The following is a 22,512-nucleotide window of genomic DNA, read 5'->3' as shown; positions in this document are numbered from 1 at the left end:
GCATTGTATCATTGTTCATTCCCTACCCATCTTCTCTCTTTATTCAGACTCCGCCGGGCAAATTGTGATGACTCAGTCCCCGGAATCTCTGGCAGTGCCAGTGGGAGGGAGAGTCTCTATCAACTGCAAAGCTAGTACGAGTATTGGCAGTTACATAAACTGGTACCAACAGAAACCTGGACAACCTCCCAAACTTCTTATCTATAGCGCTAGCACCCTCCAGTCGGGGGTTCCAGCCCGGTTCAGTGGCAGTGGGTCTGGCACTGATTTCACATTGACAATCAGCAGCGTAGAAGCTGAAGATGCTGGAGATTATTATTGCCAGCAGTATGGCGGCTACCCTCTCACAGTGATACAGACCAGTACAAAAACCTCCCTGCTTTCTGCAGTGTGCATTTCAGTTACCGTCTGCTGCAGATATCTCTGAGGTTTTCAAATGTTCTGTCAAACGTGAAGGAAGAGGGTAACTTATTCTATATCTAAACACACAGTAAAAAGTAGAACACCAAAAGACTCAAAGAGTTTATATAATCATATGGACACTTGTATGTTCAGAGAGTTGAGGGTCACTACATTTTTTTCCTGCTTTATCCTCACTTTATCCCAGTGCCCCACAGATACTTATCTGTGTTTCAGTACACATCGTTCCCAACAGCTGATATGCCTATCTATCTTTCACAGCAGAATAGCTTCTTCTTATAACAAACAGACTTCATTCTATTTTACAGAGCTTGTATGAAACCAGAATTCCTATTTGGTTGGAAATGTCAAAAGTTTTCTGTGAAATAAAAATTCCAAAGTTTCATTTTGGAAATATCAGAATGCCTTTTTATTTTGATAAGTTTGAAACATGGTTTTAAAACTTTATTGACTCAAATTGTAGGCGGGGATAACATAAAAGTTCCAATGATAAAATAAAAACAAAACATTTCAACCCTATCAAAGGAAATGCTTCAACCTTATCGGAACAAAGCGTTCTGATAGTTTTCTGTTGAAAATTTCGACAACTGAAATGTTTCCAGGGACCGTTTCAATTTCCTCCAATCAGCATTTTCCAAATGAAAACTCTCCCATCAGAAAAATGTTATCCAGCACTTCCCTTATAAATACATTCCCAGTATGGCCTCAGGGTTTCATTTCCATACATCCTCAGTGACACCCATTGAGAAGGTCTCAGAAATCTAGGAATTTTTAAACAGCTGTGTTACGATCAGGCACCTGGTTGCTTGTAGAATATGGTAAGACTTTGTGATCCAGATTCTCAAAGGCCTCTGTGGGAGCAAATCCCCAAAAATACATGAACCCCAAGGCACAAGCAGGTAATAGATACACACAGGGTTTTCAGAGTGACTGGGCAGATGCAGAGTGTGTCCTGCAATGGGCAGGGCATTGGAGTGGTCACAAAAGGGGTGCTCATCCCCAGTCCCGAATGGCAGAGGGTGTGCACATGCTCAGACTGGGTCTGGCAGGCACAAAGGGCCCTTGTTTGGAACAGGCAGAGCCAGTCACTCAGTAGCTTGCTGTTCCTGAACTACTTCTTACCTCTAGAGTCTTCCCCAGCTCCTGGACCTGCTTCTCCCTTTTCAGAGCGTTGTTCTCTCGGGAGCTTCTCCCCAGCCTGCTGGAGGGAGCCTCTCTCTGCAATCCTTCTGCCTGTCTCCTCAGTGCTTTCTCCTGGTGCTTCCTTGCCTAATTAACTGCCCCCCAGTTACTCAGTGAGTCAACTACACCCAGATGAACCTCAGTTGCCCCAGACCCCCATGTGGAGTCTGTCAGATCTAGGCTGGGCCCCCTACCCCTTCAGAGGGCCAGCTCCCCACTGACAGGACACCTCTAGATTCAGCCAATATGCTGCATCCCTCTGCTTGTGCCATGTTACAGCCGACACTGATTACTCTAGTGGGAGGGCAGCGATGGGCACAACAGAGTGACGACCAGGCTGGGTTAATGGGGGTAAGTCAAAGTGACAGCTGGGGGTGGGGCATTGGTGCCCTGCCTGTGCAGCCCCAGTGACGCATCGTTATTGAAAACTGCCCCCACAGGAGACCCCGGTGGGTTCAATGTACGGGAATCAGGAGATGAATCTGGTGCGTTACAGCCCGGGATCAGGGCTCCTACTGCTGTGCCAGAGTAGCCCCTACAATGGTTCATTCCAACAAGTGATTCAGTCCCACCCGCAGCTCCACACATGCATCCCAAGGGGCTTTGCCAGAGAACAGCAATGGAGGGAGGGCTGGAGACTCCCCTGCTCTGTTCACACAACACCCCCGTAGCTCTCAGGAGTGGGTACCTACCATGTCATGGAGGTAGTGGGTGTAGGGCACAGACCCAGCAGGCAGTGTAAAAACCTGGCACACTGATGCCACTTGTCAACATCTCTGTGCTGCGTATGCACCCCCAATCTGAGCATGCTCAGACCTTCGGTGAGCTCTTCCCAGACCTCATGTCAACCTTCCTGTGTGCGCCCATGAAGCCTTTGAGAACAGCCATCCTTGTAGGCGTGAAAAAAGCGACCGGCCCTGGTGCAGAGGATCATGCAGCTACAAGCACTGCTGCTCCCTTGGAAGCCTGGCTGTACGAGTACAGTGAAAAAGTATTAGAAAATTAATGATTGGAAAGAGACTCTGCTGACTGGATTTAAACCCCACACAAGAAATGACTGAATGGCTTTACCTTTTCTTATTTGTGTTTAAAGGTGCAGCTGGCTTGGTTACTCATTGTTAATCAGATGACTGTTGTTACTGCCTGCGTCCTGTAAAGCTAACTCTGGCTGCTTTACCATCTGGATCATGCAACGGTATTAGATTTATGACATCCAGTAACAGCTACACTACATTGAAACCATCAGGTCAGATATTTCAAAGCTCCTCCCTGGCATTAACATCTGGTTATTTACATCATTTAGCTCTCTTTGCATATTTATACATGGCTGATGGTCCTTCACTGAGCTGCTGAACATATAAATGGCTCCATTTCCACTACATGCTTCACTGACAAGCTTTTCCAACCACACAGAAGCAAGATGATCTCAAAGACTCCACTTCTCTGGCTGCTGCTTTCCTGGATTCAGGGTAAGAAACAGACAGTGTTCAAGGAGTTAATATGGAATGAAACAAACGATAAGGAAAAACAGCCGTGGGTTATTTATTTAAATACAGTCCCACGTATATTTTCTAGTTCACTTTTCCTGTTCAGTTTACAGGTGTTTCAATGCAAAGCTTTGAACAATGTTAATGCCATTTTCCCATTTACCAAACTGCCAGTTTTCATTTTCTCTCTCCAGGTTCCAGTGGACAGACTGTGGTGACTCAGACTCCAGAATCTCTCTCAGTGTCTGTGGGAGAGACCGTCACCATCAAATGCAAAGCCAGCACAAGCATTAGCTACTACATTGCTTGGTACCAACAGAAATCAGAGCATGCTCCTAAACTCCTTATCCACAGTGCTTCCACCCGTCCCTCTGGGATCCCAGACCGGTTCAGTGGCAGTGGATCTGGCACTGACTACACATTCACCATCAGCAGGGTTGAAGCTGATGATACTGGAGATTATTACTGTCTCCATTATTACGGTACCCATCTCACACAGTGATACAGACCAAAACAAAAACCCCTCTGCTCTATGAAGTGTGCAATGTAATAGACACTAGTACACACAACTAGCACCACAGTCAAGTTTTCAAATGTTCTGCTACAAGAAAAAAGAGGTGGATCACTCCTCCCATACACTTGAATAGTTTCAAACTCTACCACTGTATTGCTATTCCAAGACATTAGCTATGCTGTGAAGTTTGTTATAGCAAGAGCTGAGTGTCACTGGTGAAATTTCACAATCGTATTTCCAATTAGTTCCATCATTTTTAGAAATCCAACCTTCTTTGTGAATTTTCTGGGTTTGTGATGCTTGGTGTTCAGCTAATGACAATATCCCTGTAATGGATTTTATCTTAAATTACTAAAATGTACTCTCAGCCTTAGTGCCGTCTTATTTGTTTTCATTTATTTATTGTATTACCATCTGTAGCAGGGTGGGCACCCCACATGGGGGCTGTAAAATCCATTAGTGTCTTGCACTCCAGAGTGCGGCCCCAATATTGGCCTATTTGGCAAGAGGCCAAATGTTGCTGGTTTCCAGAAGCAAACAGAAGCTGTGTGGCTAAGCAGCTAGTGCACGTGGGCTGGCTGCACTAGACGTGCCTTGAACAACAACGTCCAGTGCCCTCCTCACTCTGAAGAACCCGAGGGTGGTTGGGTCCTTCATAGATGTTGGGATCCTGCTACAGTGGCCCTGACAACCCAACACGTACAAGTGGGGCATGTGTCTATAGTCCAAAGGGGGATCTTTTTTCCACCAGGACCCCACAAGATTTAGAAGTTTTGACCCAAAACAGGCATAACCCCTCCCCGCCCCCAAAGAACCCTTGTGTTGGGGATCCAGGACACACATCCTATGTCTATACTGTGCAATAATATTCTCCTCTGCAATATAAATGTCGCTTGTACACTCCCAGACAGAAACTACATTAAGATGGAGTTCTGGCTGCAAGTACATGTTCATGATTTAGGGTAAAATACATTACAGGGGAGTTGTAATTGTACCAAAAACAAGTATTTTAAACCTAGAAAAATCAGAGATAAATTGTTTAAAAATTGAAACATTATGCTATGGAAATACACAAATAAGGGCACCAAAACAACCTAACTCTGCACTGTAATGATGCAGTGAAATTAACATATGATTGTGATTAAAGCACTTTAGTGTTTGAGGATCCCAGAATAGATTAGAAAGATTTTTAAAGACACTTTGGAGTTTTTCATATTTCCTCCCCTAAGGGCATAGTTGCAGTGGTTTGGATGCCTTAACAGTACTTTTCTTATGTTAGAGTGTTTGGATTTTTTTCTTAAATGTAAACCTTAATTCCTTTGTTTTACATGCTTGGGTCTGGGTTAAGTACAACAAGCTTGTAATGTCATTACTCTTAAATTAATGATAAGTACTAACAATCTTAACTCTAAAGGTAGTTTTTGTCTGTGGTGTGAGTCTCTCTGTGCATGTGTGTAAATTTCGTACATGAACACTAAAACAAACCCATAGACAGTGCCACTATACAACCTTAGTATGGATATGCAGATAGGCAATATGACCCTTACTTCCTTTTATTTTACTTAGGTTCATAGGTTTTTAATGCCAGAAGGGACTATCCTAATCATCTAGTCTGACCTCCTGAATAATATTGGCTATAGAACCTAGCTGATACATTCTGCATCAAGCCCAGAACTTCTGTTTGAGCAACAACATATTATCTAGAAAGCTCTGCAGTCTTGGTATCAGAGGGCATTTATGTGTATCTCATAGCAGGCAGAGCAACCAGCCAGTTTGCATAATCAGAGCAGCCAAAGTGCCCTGATAAATCTGGCCCTTGATTTGTAACTGACTTCTTGGTTCTGGGGGCTGTTAGTGAGTCTGGTGCTGTGTGAATGAGGCAGGGAGATCCCAGTCATAGAATCTCAGGGTTGGAAGGGACCTCAGGAGGTATCTAGTCCAACCCCCTGCTCAAAGCAGGACCAATCCCCAACTAAATCGTCCCAGCCAGGGCTTTGTCAAGCCTGACCTTAAAAACCTCTAAGGAAGGAGATTCTACCACCTTCCTAGGTAACCCATTCCAGTGCTTCACCACCCTCCTAATGAAAAAGTTTTTCCTAATATCCAGCCTAAACCTCCCCCACTGCAACTTGAGACCATTACTCCTCATTCTGTCATCTGGTACCACTGAGAACAGTAGAGATCCATCCTCTTTGGAACCCCCTTTCAGGTAGTTGAAATTAGCTATCAAATCCCCCCTCACTCTTCTCTTCTGCAGACTAAATAATCCTAGTTCCCTCAACCTCTCCTCATAAATCATGTGTTCCAGACCCCTAATCCCTACTCCTTCAATCCCAGTGTCTGTGCTCTTGAAAGTTTTCATGACTGCATGCCAGCATGACCAACAGTGCTTGAAACATTCTAGGGTGCTGCTTCCTCAACTATACTGTGCACTGATGTTGCACCACCGGGGGACCTGATCAGGAGAATGGGGGGAGAGCTGTATGATGGTCTTTACTCTTAAAGTAGCAAACTATTTATCGGGTGGCCTGGGTTCCCCAGGTAACAAATGGGGAATTGAGACACAGCAAGATTAGGTGACTTGTCCAGGGTAACACACGGCGACTATGGCAGAGCCAGGAACTGAACCCAGATCTTTAAAACACCAGTCTAGTAACTTAATAACAAGCCCATCCTTTCTTAATAAGGGCCCATATGCTATCTGTACAGTACACGTGTCTCCTGGTATCTGATGAGATAATACCTCAAGGTTACAGTGATCACACAGAGGATACAAATGCTGCCCTACCCTGAACTCTGGCTGTGGTGTAAATATTGCCTGGCCTCGCCGTGCTGCCATAGTCTGAAAGGCCTCATGATTGAAAACTGGCTCCACAACATCAAGCTCAGCTTGAAACATGTGACTGGGGGCTAATCGGGGACACGGATATGAGAAGGGAAAGAAGCACCAGGCCATGTAGCACCACACTCCCTGGAGAGCGCTAGGACATCTGCTTTGGCAGGCTGTTCTCGGACTAAATTCTGTGAACAACTCTGCCATTGCCCAGCAGGTGGCAGTATTATAACACAACATTGCAGAGCTGGAGATTCCAGGCCAAACAGGCCAGTTGGACTCCGAAGGATCCATTGGTACAAGTTGACTAAAGAGGAAGGAGAACGAATGAATGACTGGGCTTCCCTGAGCACAAATTTCAAAAACATCTATAAGGCCAGACTGGGAGTCCCTTATCCCCACAGCTGAGCCCTTACTGACATGAGCAGTCCCAATGAAATACATGGGGTTACCTATGAGATTAACGGCTCCCCAAGTGAGAAAAAGGTTCACGATTTGTCCTACTTCACTAAATTGTATAGATGGGCTTATGGTCAAACATAGGTAAATTGGGAAGTAAATGGACATCTGCAGCCTGCTCTGCTACCCATTGAAGAGTTTCTTTGTTACATCATAAATCCACCACTATAACCACCTTATGCCAGGTAAGCCTCAGTCTGGGCACCTGGACACTAGAATAGTGAGTATCTATGAATAGTTCTTTCATGTAACCGCTGCATGAAACAGACAAGCCAAAGATTTCACAACAGCTTCCCTGGGGCTATAATCCTGGCGACTTCCAGGTTTTGACACTCTTGCATATTCACACAAGTGACTTCCCTTTCTGAGCATTTAGAAATGTGTGGATTTCCACTGTGTGCTCACTGACAAGCACTGCCAATCACAGTCAGGCAAGATGATCTCACAAACTCCTCTTCCCTGGAAGCTATTTGATTTCTGGCTTCAAGGTGAGAAATAATACAAATGTAAGAATTGTTGCATGTATTAAATCTATTGTATTGTAAGTTAATTTCCACTCTTCAACTGAAACTTAAATTGTGTTTCAGCATAAATCTTTGAATAATTGTGATGCCATCATCCTGCTTACCCCATCCTATTTCTGCCTCTCTTTTTTTCTATATCCAGATTTCAATGGGCAGAACGTGCTGATTCAACAGAATCCCTGTCAGTGTTTCCAGGAGACACAGCCACTATCAACAGCAAAGCCAGGGTGAGCACTAGCAACTTTAGTATCTAAAATCTAAAGGTTTATTTATAAAAAGAAAGAAATAAAAGAGTTAAAATTGTTTAAAGGAATCAAATACATACAGTAAATGCAATGTTCTTGGTTCAGGCTTATAGCAGCGATGGAATAAACTTCTGGCTTATGTCAAGTCTCTGGTTGCTTCCAAATCACTGGAAGGTCCTCAGTCCATTGTTTAGAATGCTCCCATTAGTATAAGTTTATAGTCCAGAGGCTGGAGCAGGACAGAGGCAAAATGGAGGAGTTTCCAGGGCCTTTTATAGCTTCTGCCACGTGGAGGGAAACCCATTGTTTCAAGCAAAGTCCTCAGCACAGCCAGTGGAAAATTACAGATAACAAGATGGGAGTTTGGAGTCACATGGCCAAGTCACCTGGGCATGCCCGATTGCGCTTAGTCATTGCAGGAAGCCATTACCTATCCTTCAGATGGAATGGCCACTCAATGTAGATGGCCGTTTCCCATGGTTTATTGTGAATTAAGTGTCCCTTGATGAGTCACTTAATTTGAATACTCCCTTCAAGATGTGCTGGCTAGCTACTTTGAGGGTGTTACCACAGGAGCAAACATTTGAAATCCAGGTATGGAGCCAATACTCATAACTTCAAATACAGAAATGATATATGCATACAAATAGCATAATCATAATCAGCAAATCATAACCTTTCCATAGACATCTTATATGCCATGTTTTATACAAGATTTGTTGCAAATTTATAACAGTGGTTGGAACAATGATCTATATGGTGATATTTTAATCAGATCACATCACACTCCCTTCCAGAGCTGGCCATCTCTATCTCTGCTGCAGGGGGTGGAGATCATGACTCACAATTATTTCATGGGTACTTAGTGGTGCTAGCTCCAGATATCCCTTGGGTTTGTGTTGGTCAAGGACTGCACTGTATCCAGCCCTACATGGGAGGGCTCTTAGCACATCCCCATCCTTGCACACCCATGGAGACACCAGCAAAAATCTGTCCCAAAGGAAGGTCCTTAGAGTCATAAGAATTTGGATAGGTCATCAATCCAACTATCTGCTTGGACAAGGACAATGGGGAGAATCCATGAATATTTTCATGGGCGGGGAGGAGAGTAACTGAAAAAGTAAATTGAGATAAAGGCTCTGAAAACTGCTGTTAAAATACCTGGGAGATTTTTACTGCTTAGATACCCAAGGCCACAAACAACATTCCTGGTGTCCTCTCCACAGATCACTTTCCATTATTCCATTCATAAAACCATCCGTGCCGCAACTTGACCTCATACATCACTATCAACAGGTTACAGAGACCAACACTGCACAAGACTAACAGGAAACGCCCTTGTAACTAAAATACAGTAAATTTATATCAACTGATTATTTGCATAGTCACTCAGGAGGGATGTCGCCTAGCCGGGCTGCTGAGTATTTATAAATGGCCCTGTTTGCACTGCATGGTGAGCTGTTCAGCATTCCCCACTGTGACCTATCAAGATGCTCTCGCAGGCCCAACTTCTCTGGATACTAGTGCTTTGGATTCAGGGTAAGCACTATGAATAGATATGAATCTATTATATCAACAGGGAACAGACTTCATAGGCATTAAAACGCTAATTAGGTTTAAAACAATACTGCAGTACTTATTTTACAAACTAGTGTTAAGTAACTTCTTAAATGAAAAATGCATTTAAATATCCAGCTGTAATTAATTTTAATAATGTGCCATGATTGCATGTATTCTCTTTCCATTTCTAGACTCCTATGGCCAAATTGTTTTGACTCAGACTCCAGAATCCCTGTCAGTGTCCCCTGGACAGAGAGTCACCATCAACTGCAAAGCCAGTACCAGCATTAGCAACTACTTAGCCTGGTTCCAACAGAAATCAGGACAAGCTCCTAAGCTTCTTATCTACGATTCTACTAACCGTGCCTCCGGGATCCCAGACCGGTTCAGCGGCAGTGGGTCTGGGACTGATTTCACTCTCACCATCAGCAGCATTGAAGCTGAAGATGCTGGAGATTATTACTGTCAGCAACGTAACAGCTTCCCTCTCACAGTGATACAGACCATTACAAAAAGCTCCCTGAAAAGAGAGAGAGCTCGCTGCTTACTGTTTCTCACAGCTGTGACCAGGAGGGAGAATTTTATCAATGAATGCAAATGAGAAACGAAGAGTCACTCAAAATACACTTGACACTTATACAACATCTAAAATCCCAAAGTCATCAACAAACACACCCAGGAATCAGTTCATCCTCTACTGAAATCCAGCTCCATGGGGGTGGAAGCAGCAGTACAAGTAGGGTGGTATGGTACGGTACACCATAGCAGCAAGATATTTGTAGCTGGTATGGCGTATCGGAAAGAGGAGGGGCAGAAGGTGGGCTGCTAGGCGACCCCACACCCGCAACTCCTCTGGCGCAGTGGTACCGCCCCAGCCCTGTCACACAGGGTCTCCTCCGGTCTGTACAGCAGCCAGCCCCGCTGGAGGACTCTCCCAGGAACCTCAGGGGGGAAAGGAGCAGAACCCCAGCCCCGTCCCCTGCCCTTCCATGGAGCTACGTCTCCTCCAGCTCCAGGCAGCAGCCACGCTGGGGGACAGGGCTGAGAGTGGTACAGCAGCCGCGCCAGAGGAGCTGTGGGCATGAAGCTGCCTGGTGGCCCCATGTTCTGCTCTTTTCCGTGCTGCAGTTCCCAGGTGAGCCCTGAACCTCAGGACTCTCCGGGGAACCGCCGTGGGGAAAGGAGCAGGGCTGGGGCAGTACAGCAGCCGTGCTGGGACACGGACAGACAGAGCCTCCCCCCCCTGCCCCCGAGGTAAGGTGGGTGGATCATGGGGAGGGGACGGGGAGCACATGGGAGCCCCAGGCTGGAGGCGGGGCAAGGAGGAGCCATGTGGAAGATCATGTGAGGTCAGGTGCCCCCCATGGGGTGGTGGGGAGAACATACCGGTAAGAAATGGATTCCAATTGCACCACTGCAATTCAATCCGGATTCTTTTATCTCATTAGATCTACAGGGAGCATTTTCAGTAGGCAGGACTTAAACTCTGCCCCAATACTGACACCAGTATTAATCCCTGCTACTGCAAAACTTGCTGTGGGTTGTCTGAGGACCTGGAGTGGTCATAGGTTTAGTGCCATTTTGGGGCATTCTGTGGATCGGATGACGTACACCCTGTGTTGTGATAGGCGCAGATCTCAGGGGTATGGGTCAGGCCAATTCAATTAAGCCATCTAATCAAAAATGAATCTTTGAAAACTCCAGAGGTGGAGTCAGTTTACATGAGCTTTGCACATTCAGAAACAAACACTACTTTTTCCCTGTGCCACTGAGCTCGTTTATAAAAGCATTGGCTGGCATTTCATGGGTATCACTCCAGAGCTGCCTCATACACTCATTTTCTCTGGGTCCTTGGTTTTTGCATTCCAGGTAAGAAATAAAAGCCAACCCAGGCTTTGAGGCAATATAGCATTGTTAGGGGGCTTATTCCTTCACCCTCCTTTTCCCCTGGTCCTTCTCACATGAACAGAGAGCAACAATACCCGAAGTCCAAAGGCGCAAACAATTCGATGTTTATTGGGGTGAACTTTCAGCAAACAATGATTCCAATTTCCTTCCTAAGGGTACGTCTTCACTACCTGCCGGATCGGCGGGTAGCAATCGATTTCTCAGACGTGATATATCGAACCCCGAACGTGCTCCTGTCGACTCCGGAACTCCACCAATGCGAATGGTGGTACGGAGTCGACATGGGGAGCCGCGGACGTCAATCCCGCGCCGTGGGGACGGTAAGTAATTCGATCTAAGGTACTTCGACTTCAGCTACGCTATTCACCTTAGATCGACACCCAGTGTAGACCTGCCCTTAGTGTCCCCCTTCCCAGCTCTGACACCACAGAGCCTTGCCTGTGTCCCTGTTTCTGTTCCCATCCCCTGTTCCCATTTCCCCCTTTAGCAAAACATGATCCCCATTCCCAGTCGCCATTCCCCCCCCTTACTTCCTGATTGACTGCAGACTATATAGTAAAACCTGAGTTTTTCTTAGCTATTCCTTAACCAATCACTTTACTGAAATTTAACTAACCAATCCTAATGTATTGTAACATGGTTATTTAACCAATTATATTCCACCACCTTCATTGGTTTACACCCAACAAAATTAATTATACAGCAGACAGAAACAAATTACAGAACCAGACAGAGACCATGCAAATAAACATACAAAACAATACAGAAGTGAGGATTTCACAACTACATCTATACAGACATAAGGGTTTTCCAGCTGTGTCTATTGATAAGTGAGTTCTTGCCAGACAGGATGCTATCAAACTAAGTTTCCTTTTACAGCTTCTAGGCCAGGGGTAGGCACGCTATGGCACGCGTGCCGAAAGCGGCACTCAAGCTCATTTTCAGTGGCACTCACACTGCCTGGGTCCTGGCCATGGGTCCGGGGGGCTCTGCATTTTAATTTAATTTTAAATGAAGCTTCTTAAACATTTTAAAATCCTCATTTACTTTACATACAACAATAGTTTAGTTATATATTATAGACTTATAGAAAGACCTTCTAAAAACGTTAAAATGTATTACCGGCACGTGAAACCCTAAATTAGAGTGAATAAATGAAGACTCAGCACACCACTTCTGAAAGGTTGCCGACCCCTGTTCTAGGCTCTTCCCTTTCTCTGGAGGTGATAGGAATATCAGGACAGGATTGTATTCCTAGTAGCCCAATAGCACCTTATTTCAATGTGACTAGTTTGCAGTGTGAGGATGTGACCATACACTTCCCAGCTTATGGCTGTCTTTGCTGCTTAGCTGAAGAACCAGGCCTCAGACTGTCACAGTAAAAGAAGGCTATTACACAGACAGTGATTTTGATTTTTTCTTTTATACCTCTATAACTAGCTAAGTGATAAGAATACACCTAAATTCTTAAAGTATAGGCTTTTGCAGACAGGCCTGAATATCTATATCCTAACAAGCAACAGGAGGGAAAAATCTAAAAAGATGGACAATATAGTATCACAGTACTTTATAAATTACACCTTAATACATTCTTAACCTAGAAGGGACTGTAAACACCGTCCTGAGCTTTACATAACTGTAATAATATGTCAGGTCTGTATGGCTTTTCTTTCTAAATTTAGACTCCTAAGGAGAGAATGTACCAACCCAGAGTCCAGAATCCTTGACAGTGTCTCCAGGAGACACTATCAGCTGCACAGCCAGCTGCACAGCCAGGTCCCACACTACCAGTTACACGACCTGATACCAACAGAAATCAGGGCGAGCTCTAAAGCTCCTTATATATGGTGCTTCCTCCCATCCCTCCAGGGTCCCCTCCCAGACCAGTGGGTCTCAGACCGATTTCACTCCCACAGTAAGTGCTGCTGAAGCAGATGATGCTGGGAGATCATTGTCAGCACGGCTGGGACTGGGCCCTGTCACAGTGATACAGATCAACACAAATACCTCCCTATTCTCCATGGAGCTTAGTGAGCTCACCTCTGTGGGTGTCACAGCCGGGTGTCAAACTATCGCCCTTTCACTGACTTCATGGCATATCCAAACAGGAAGGATCTTGGGTCATTGACTGATTCTACAACTGAAAACAGAGGCCTGGTCTACACTACGCGTTTAAACCGAATTTAACCCTGCATCCGTCCACACAACGCGGCCCTTTATATCGATATAAAGAGCTCTTTAAACCGGTTTCTGTACTCCTCCCCGACAAGAGGAGTAGCACTGAAATCGGTATTGCCATGTCGGATTAGGGTTAGTGTGGCCGCAAATCAACAGTATTGGCCTCTGGGTCGTATCCCACAATGCACCATTGTGACCGCTCTGGAAAGCAATCTGAACTCGGATGCACTGGCCATGTAGATAGGAAAAGCCCCGCAAAATTTTGAATTTCATTTCTTGTTTGCCCAGCGTGCAGCTCTGCTCAGCACGGGTGGCGGTGCAGTCCCAAATCCAAAAAGAGCTCCAGCATGGACCGTATGGGCGATACTGGATCTGATCGCTGTATGGGGAGACAAATCTGTTCTATCAGAGCTCCGTTACAGAAGTCGAAATGACAAAGCATTTGAAAAAATCTCCAGGCTATGATAGACAGAGGCCACAGCACAGTGCTGTGTGACAAGCATAACGGAAAGCCAAAGAATCAAATGGACGCTCATGGAGGGAGGGAGGGGGTACTGAGGACTCCAGCTATCCCATAGTCCCCGCAGTCTCCGAAAAGCATTTGCATTCTTGGCTGAGCTCCCAATGCCTGAAGGGTCAAAAACATTTTCCCGGGCATCTGCCAGGGCAATCCCCAGGGGAAAAGGACGTGAAATGATTGTCTGCAGTTGCTTTCATGGAGGAAGGATTGAGTGACGACATTTACCCAGAATCACCCGCGACACTGTTTTTGCATTGGGATCTCAACCCAGAATTCCAATGGGCAGGGGAGACTGCGGGAACTATGGGATAGCTACCCACAGTGCAATGCTCCGGAAATCGACGCTAGCCTCGGACCATGGACGCACACCGCCGAATTACTGTGCTTAGTGTGGCCACATGCACTTGCCTTTATACAATCTGTTTTACTAAACCGGTTGATGTAAAATCGGAATAATCCTGTAGTGTAGACATACCCAGAGAGAGCGTGACAAGCTCTCTGAACTGCATCACTGCTCAACAGAAACAAGGGCAAAGTAAAATCCGACTGCAGCCTGACCTGCTGTGTGTGTAGATACAGCTCAGCTGTTTGTAAGAAACTCTAATACCCTTCCTACTGCTGGGCCAAATCCTCCGCTCCTTCCTTACCCTGCATTTATGTGTCGATACAGCTGTCATACAAATACAGTCAAAGACTTTAAGACCAGAAGAGACCAACAGATCATCCAGTCTGACCTTCTGCACATCACAGGCCACCCACCCCACCCCGAACCCGCATACTAAACCCAACAACCAAAATTAGACCAAAGTATTTCAGCCCACAGCTGAGTACTATAGCTGAGTAGTATGTAAGATATGTTTCCTATTGCTGGGCCAAATCCTCAGGGACTTCCTTACCCTGAGAAGAAAATAACAGCCTTACTGGGTCAGACCAATGGTCCATCTAGCCCAGTATCCTGTCTTCTGACAGTGGCCAATGCCAGGTGCTTCAGAGGGAATGAACGGAACAAGCAGTCATCAAGTGATCCATCCCTTGTTGTCCACTCCCAGCTTCTGGCAGTCAGAAGCTACAGAAACTCAGAGCATGGGGTTGCATCCCTGATCATCTTGGCTAAAAGCCATTGATGGGCCTGTCCTTCATGAACTTATCTAATTCATTTATGAACCCAGTTATACTTTTGGCCTGCACAACATCCCCTGGCAATGAGTTCCACAGGTTGCCTGTGCGGTGTCTGAAGAAATACTTCCTTTTTTTGTTTTAAACTTAGGGTTATTAATTTCATTGAGTCACCTCTCGTTCATGTGTTATGTGTTGAGGTAGATAACACTTCCTTATTAACTTTCTCCACATCATTCATGATTGTATAGACCTCTATATCCCCTTTTAGTCATCTCTTTTCCAAACTGAAAAGTCCCAGTCTTTTTCATCTCTCCTAATATGGAAGCTGTTCCATAGCCTTAATCATTTTTGTTGTCCTTCTTTGTACCTTTTCCAATTCTAATATATATTTTTGAGATAGGGTAACCAGAACTGCACACAGTATTCAAGTTGTGGGCAAACCATGGATTTATATAGTGGCATTATGATATTTTCAGTCTTATTATCTATCCTTTTCCCAATGGTTCCTAATATTTTGTTAGCTTTTTTGACTGCTGCTGCACATTGAGTGGATGTTTTCAGAGAACTATCCACAATGACTTCAAGATCTCTTTCTTGAGTGGCAAGAGCTAATTTAGATCCCATCATTTTGTCTGTACGGTTGAGATTATGTTTTCCAATGTGCATTGTAGAAGGGTGGAACGTTGTGTTTGCCATGGCAATGCTGTCCAGGCTGCTAAGCTTTTACAGCTGCTCAGTACTTCTGTTCCTGGAGCTCCGGTGTTATCAGCATTAGCAGAAAATGCAGCCTGCTAATTCAGCAGACCTTGATGTTACTCATAAAGACAGACCAGACCAGACATGGTTTGGTGACAAAGGCACTCAGCCAGGTTTATTGCCCTCACGGCACAGTACTAGCATCCCCTAGGAGCTACAGGTACACTAACATGAGTGCCCAGTGGCCAGTGACATTTTTTGTTTGTTTGTTGATGTGCTGATTTTTGTGAGTTATTCATGTTGAGTCTTTTCCAAATGGATCCTGCAAACAAATTTTAGCGTATGGCTCATATGCAAGTGTAACCCACACACCTCCTGGGCATTGTGTTCTGTCCCATCTAGTGACACTGAGACCACTTAGGGAGAGATTAATGAGGTTGCTCTACAGCCCTAGCTAACAGTCATATGACTTTTAGCTCATGCAGTAGAGGCTCAAGCATTTAGTTTCAGAGATCCCAGGTTCGATCCCGCCTGCCGATGATCGGAGTTTGTCGGTGTTACACAAGCTTTTCCCCTGGACTATTTGCTCCTCATGGTGAATGAGTGGTCACATGAGTCATGTGGTATTTTCTCTGCTCTCTGTATGGATGGCTGTATCCTTGGAGCTGCTGACCTGACCACATTATTCATTTTTATTTATAATTAACTAAAAAACTCTTGTTTCACCCACCACAGAATTGTCACTAGACTGCCACGGAATCCAGGGATCTGCCCCAAAATTCAGGTTGAGCTTGCGACAGAGTACACAGGGCTCCATGCAGATGGCTCAGGGAGGAGAAAATGAGACCTGTTTATTCAAACTGACTTTTTAACTGTATATGTCACTTTCCTTAAAGAATCTTTTCAAACGTGTTGTTTCCTTTTATATTCAGTGAGAGGAGTTTCCATAACCCCACTAAGGAGCCTGAACAGAGTCATCAATTAGCCCTGGTCTACACTATGAGTTTAAGTCAAATTTTGCAGCATTAGATCGATTTAACCCTGCACCTGTCCACACGACGAAGCCATTTTTGTTGACTTAAAGGGCTCTTAAAACTGATTTCTGTATTCCTCCCCGACGAGGGGAATAGCGCTGAAATCGACCCTGCTGGGTTGAATTTGGGGTAGTGTGGATGCAATTCAATGGTATTGGCCTCCAGGAGCTATCCCTGAGTGCTCCATTGTGACCATTCTGGACAGCAGTCTCAACTCAGATGCACTGGCCAGGTAGACAGGAAAAGCCCCGCAAACTTTTGAATTTCATTTCCTGTTTGGCCACCATGGTGAGCTGATCAGCACAGGTGACCATGGAGTCCCAGAATTGCAAAAGAGCTCCAACATGGACCAAACGGGAGGTACTGGATCTGATCGCTGTATGGGGAGACGAATCCATGCTATCAGAACTCCGTTCCAAAAGACTAAATGATTAAGCGCAGCCAGACACCAGGGCAGTTAGAAGAGCGCAGCAGGGCATGCTGCGCATCAGAGAAGCTTTGAAAACTAGTTTCATGACTGGCCAGGGTACGGTGTGAAAGTTCTGTTTGTTTTGATGAAAACCCACCCCCTTGGTTCACTGTACTTCCCTGTAAGCCAACTGCCCTCCTCTCCCCACTTTGGTCTCTGCTTGCAGAGGAAATAAAGTCATTGTTTCAAATTCATGCATTCTTTATTAATTCATCACACAAATGGGGAGATAACTGCCAGATTCTGACAGCCTGACTCGTGTTAAGTAGTGCACTACTCTTTGAACGGTCCCAGTGATTTCAGTAGGACTATTTCAAGCAGGGCTGGCTCCAGGGGTTTTGCCGCCCCAAGCAGCCAAAAAAAAAAAAAGCCGCGATCGTGATATGCAGCAATTCAGCGGGAGGTCCTTCGCTCTGACCGGGAGCGAGGGACCCTCCACCGAATTGCCGCCGAATACCCGGACATGCCGCCCCTCTCCGGAGGTGGCCGCCCCAAGTACCTGCTTCCTAAGCTGGTGCCTGGAGCCGGCCCTGATTTCAAGAGTAGGGCCCTATTCAGGGTAAGAAAGAAAGAATCTGGCCTTGCAGTGAATGTAATAGCACAGACATCAGTGCTTTCAGGCACCCAAATCCAGCTACATGCTGATGATGTTTGCATAGCTATGCGTATTTTGCATATCCATGCATGAGTGGCATTTCCCTGTAGCTCAGAGAAGTTATAACGGCTGCATGTCACAGATCATGGTGCATTGAGCAGCAGCTGTCAGTCCAGAGCTCTCAAGATGAGGTCACACACGCTGGTCCTCTCTGTGCTAGTTTTCTTTATGAAGGGTAAGTGTATTAGATGAGAATTGTAGAAAAATATATAAAGAGATGGATGGTAAGGTATAGAGTATCATGAAAACAAAAGTGAGGAAGGATTTTTCAAATAGATATCAATTCTCATTTACATGCTTCCATATGCTCTGTCTACATAAACAACAGAATTAAAATGGTTTCATATTAAACTAAATCCTGGTTAATAACAATGCTATGACAATTTAAATCCTTACACTATCAGGTACTAACACAGAAACATGGATTTATGCTTTAATCTCACATGCAGATGCCAGTGGAGACATTGTACTGACTCAGACTCCAGAATCCCTGTTGGTGTCTCCAGGAGACAGAGTCACCATCAACTGCAAAGCCAGTTCCAGCCTTGGTAGTGCCATAGCCTGGTACCAACAGAAACCTGGACAAGCTCCTGAGCTTCTTATCTACGATGCTACCTCCCGTTACACTGGGGTCCCAGCCCGGTTCAGTGGCAGTGGGTCTGGCACTGACTACACATTCACAATCAGCAGTTTTCAAGCTGATGATGCTGGCAGTTATTACTGTCAACAGTACAATGACTGGCCTCTCACACAGTGATTCAGGCCACTACAAAAACCTCCCTCTGTGTTGGTTCATTACTTCCATTGCAACTCTGTGTGTCAGTTATACTGTCAAAGCCCTTCCAGTTTCCACAGCCCGTTAGTGAAGAACATTAAAAACACTGACTTAGACATAAATTATTACACAATATGGTATTTTCTCTTTACGGAGTTCAGATAGATCAGGTTCGAAAGCACCTCAGTGAACCAGGAGACTCCAGGTTGGAGGCTGTGGAAATATTCTACATTTCATTCCATTTATGGTGAACAAAATATCAGAAGTTGGCTTTATGCATATGTAACAATGCTGGTTCTGGTGGGACCCAACTGAGAGTGTCAATTCAGGACAAATTGCTTAAAGCAGGGCAGTTACAGCCCAAGGCTGGGTTTTTTCCACCTTTAAGGCAAACCAAACCAGCCAGACAGAGAGGACTTTGGTTTTACCCCACTGGCTAACCACAAGCCACACAAGCAATTCCCTTAGGCACCCCGTTTCCCAGTATCACCACCAGTGCCACTCGTTAAGGGGATGAATGGGGATGAAAACCAACACCCCAATAAAAGAAAAAAGGTTCTCCCAATCCCAAAGGACCAAGCCCCAGACCCAGGTCAATATACAAATCAGATCTTACCCACAAATCACGCTATTGCCAATTCTTTAGAATCTAAAATCTAAAGGTTTGTTAATAAAAGGAAAAAGGTAGAGATGAGAGCTAGAATTGGTTAAATGGAATCAATTACATACAGTAATGGCAAAGTTCTTGGTTCAGGCTTGTAGCAGTGATAGAATAGTCCTTTGTGTAGAGCTTCTGTTTGTAGCAAAGTCCCTCCAGAGGTATGAAGCAGGATTGAAGACAAGATGGAGATAAGGCATCAGCGTTTTATAGTCTCTTGCCATGTGGTCTCTGCTTTCTTTGTCCCAAAGACAAGCTGTCCATCATATGGCATGGAAAAACCTCAGAGATCTGTCCATAGGCATGTCCCTGCATACGTTGCTGAGTCACAAGGTGTATCTGCCTTCTTTCAATGGGTCAACTGTATAGCTGATGGTCCTTAATGGGCCATCAAGCGGGCTAGGCAGTGCTGATGCCACATTGTCTGGGGTGTCACCCAGAAGCATAGCATAAGTTTGAAATACAGACAGTATAAAGCCAATATTCATAACTGCAACTACAAAAATGATCCACACATATAAACAGCATAATCATAACCAGCAAACCATAACCTCTCCATAGACCCCTTACATGACAACCTTTATACAATATTTGCTGAAAATATATAACAGTGGTTGCAACAGTGATCTATATAGTTACAGATTATGTCAATAAAGTCACAGCATAATTTAGGAACTTTTGCAGATACATGGAAACTGCTAACCACTGAACTGGATAGCTCTGAAATGTAGTCTTGCCTCACCCAAAAATTACTGACAAAAATGAAGAAAGCAGATCCCCTGCCTTCTACATAATGTCTGTCCATCCACCCACCCATCCATCCATCCTTCTGAATGCTTTCTGTAGCACCCATTGCCACAGTACCTAAGCATGTACTATCCCTTCCTATCCCTTCAAAGCTGTGGGATGTAGGGGGCAAAAAAACCAAAACAAAATACTTTGTCATTTATAGGTGACATAGAACACGGGCTTAGGAAATCCTTCAATGTTTTAGCAACACGAGTCTGGTGTCTATTCTTCTAGTTGACAGTGGGACATTTTGTGACTCCTTGGGCTCCTGGGGAGCTGGCAGGTAACCCGAGGGTTAGGAAGTGGAGAATGGAGTCTTTGTCTATTGTTTCTAATTTCTGTGTGCATCCCTTTAAACAGTTTTTTACACAAAATATCTCTCCCCCACACTCCACCTGACACCTCACCCCCAGCCCAGCACTCAGGGAATCCTGCCCTCCTCTTGTCATGTGCACTATATGAGAGAGAAATACTTTCCTTTTCCTTCTTCCATGTATAAGGAGGGAAGGATGGTCCCACAGTTAGGGCACTGGTCTAGAATGTAGAAGACCTGGATTCAATTCCCTGTGTGACCTTGGGCAAGTCTCTGTGCCTTATTCCCCCATCTGTAAAATGGGGGTGATAAGAATGCCTCCCTATCACACAGGGTGTTGTGAGGATAAACACACTAGAGATTGGGAAGCTCTTTGAGATCTATTGGTGAAAAAGGCATTATTATTATAGCTTATCCATAGGAAACAGAGCAAGATTTGGCCAATGGCTCAATCACTCAAGGCTGGAGTTGCACAGGAAGGCAACTAATTAGCTAAAAACAACAACAAGAAGTCTGCAAGCCTTCCACAGAATAATTATCTGGTTATTACAACTACAAAATAAGTGTCAATGAGAATTCATATTCACAGGCAATCTTATCTCAGAGTCACCACATCTTTATGATTTACAGGTCTGATCCAAAGCCCAGTAAAGTCAGGGAAAGATTCCCAGACTTCACTGGGCTTTGGATCAGGCCCTTAAGTCTCAGCTCCAGCATTTCTTAACAGCTGCTTTGTAAGGAGGGGGATCGTTTGAAGTCATTTGGGGCAGGGGACATGACAAAAACAATGTGACCAACTGAAGGTTGGGGTGCAGGAAATTGGGCTGCACACAGAGAGCTGGGATTTTTGGAACACTTTTTTGAGCCATTCAGCTACATTAGGCATCATCATTGTCCCCTCCCCACACACCCTTTTGTCCCGTCTGCTGGTGCTTCCCGGGCACGTGATGCTCTGTTCAAAAGCAGCTATAGGGATTGATCACTGTTGAGTGTCTCCCCTCAAGAGTTTTGCCCTGCACAGACAGAATAGGTCCACTCAGCGACTCAGCTCTAAGTCTCCTCCTTTAGGGCACAGAGGTGCTCACTGAGGGTGTCAGGGAGATAGAACCTCCCCTCAGGCCACACAGTGGCAGCAAATCAGCTCTGTGGTCTCTACTCCAGCCACAGGATGGGGGCAAGTTCTGTGGTCCTAAAATCCTCACTCCATGAAGGGCAACAGCTGGTGGATCAGTGAATTGGCAGATTCGCTACCCCCTTCCCCATGGGACCAACAACACATGGAGCTCCTGCAGCATTTCCTTCCAGGGTGCACAGGGGCTATGTACTCTGAAACCCTGCCCCTCCAAGAACAGCAAAACCACAGCAGTTTCCCTGCATCTGGGCCTGTCTACACAGTGGAGGGGATGGCAGGAGTTGCTGTTTAACGAAGGGCTGTTCAAACAGTAGACCTGAAGCATCAGCCCTTGAGTGACTAGCAGTGTGGGCCAGAATAGACGTGGTTCTTGGACAGGCACACCGGAGGGTTGGGCCATGCAGGGTGCGTCGCCCACTGGGGCAGCCTGCACTAAGGCCACTCACATGAGCATGGACTGCTCGCCCCATCCATCCACCATTGACCAGTCACCCGGAAGGGATGAGGAGGGGACGACACATGAGAGGGAGAGATCTTTTCCACTGTAGAGGATGGAGTAAAGGGCCCTCACTCTAGCTCCCTGAGCAGCTCTAGCATAGACTCTGCTTCAGAAGCTCCTGCAGGGACAATTCCGCTTCAAAGCACCCTCTACAGATGATGGACCACCCAGTCCTGGCTGTGTAACGGGTCTGTATTAAATGTGACACATTCTTAAATCGTCATACACTTGTGTATTACATTCGTTAATCTGCATGATCCAACTAATGGAGCTGAACATCCCCCTGTGACAGCCGGTGGCAGCACAGACACGTATGACCCTGAACACACTGCAGACGCTGGACTTCTGTGTCCGGGCAGTACTTTGTAATAAGGGACAGCAAGAAAAACAAACAACAGAACATCTGAAATGATGCAAATAAATCAGTTCTCCATTTCTAGGGCCTGAGGTGAGATGCTTTGCATATTGACATCTGCCTGAGATTTCCCTGCTGCTCTGAAAAGTTATATATGGAATCCCTTTTTACAGTCTTTAGGGTTTATT

The 22,512-nt window shown here is 45.3% G+C and overlaps 1 gene segment (V, D, J or C); it reads left to right on the top strand.

Annotated features, from left to right (window-relative positions):
• Positions 1 to 9,154: 9,154 nt before the first annotated feature.
• On the top strand, positions 9,155 to 9,825 carry LOC123371796. The segment is given in 2 exon segments: positions 9,155 to 9,203; positions 9,416 to 9,825. Coding segments are annotated over 2 exon segments (459 nt in total).
• Positions 9,826 to 22,512: the final 12,687 nt, after the last annotated feature.

Source organism: Mauremys mutica, chromosome 5 (assembly GCF_020497125.1).
Source record: "Mauremys mutica isolate MM-2020 ecotype Southern chromosome 5, ASM2049712v1, whole genome shotgun sequence".
NCBI classification, from domain to species: Eukaryota; Metazoa; Chordata; order Testudines; family Geoemydidae; genus Mauremys; species Mauremys mutica.
Note: the sequence above shows the minus strand (reverse complement) of the source record. Positions and strands in the feature narration are given on the sequence as shown.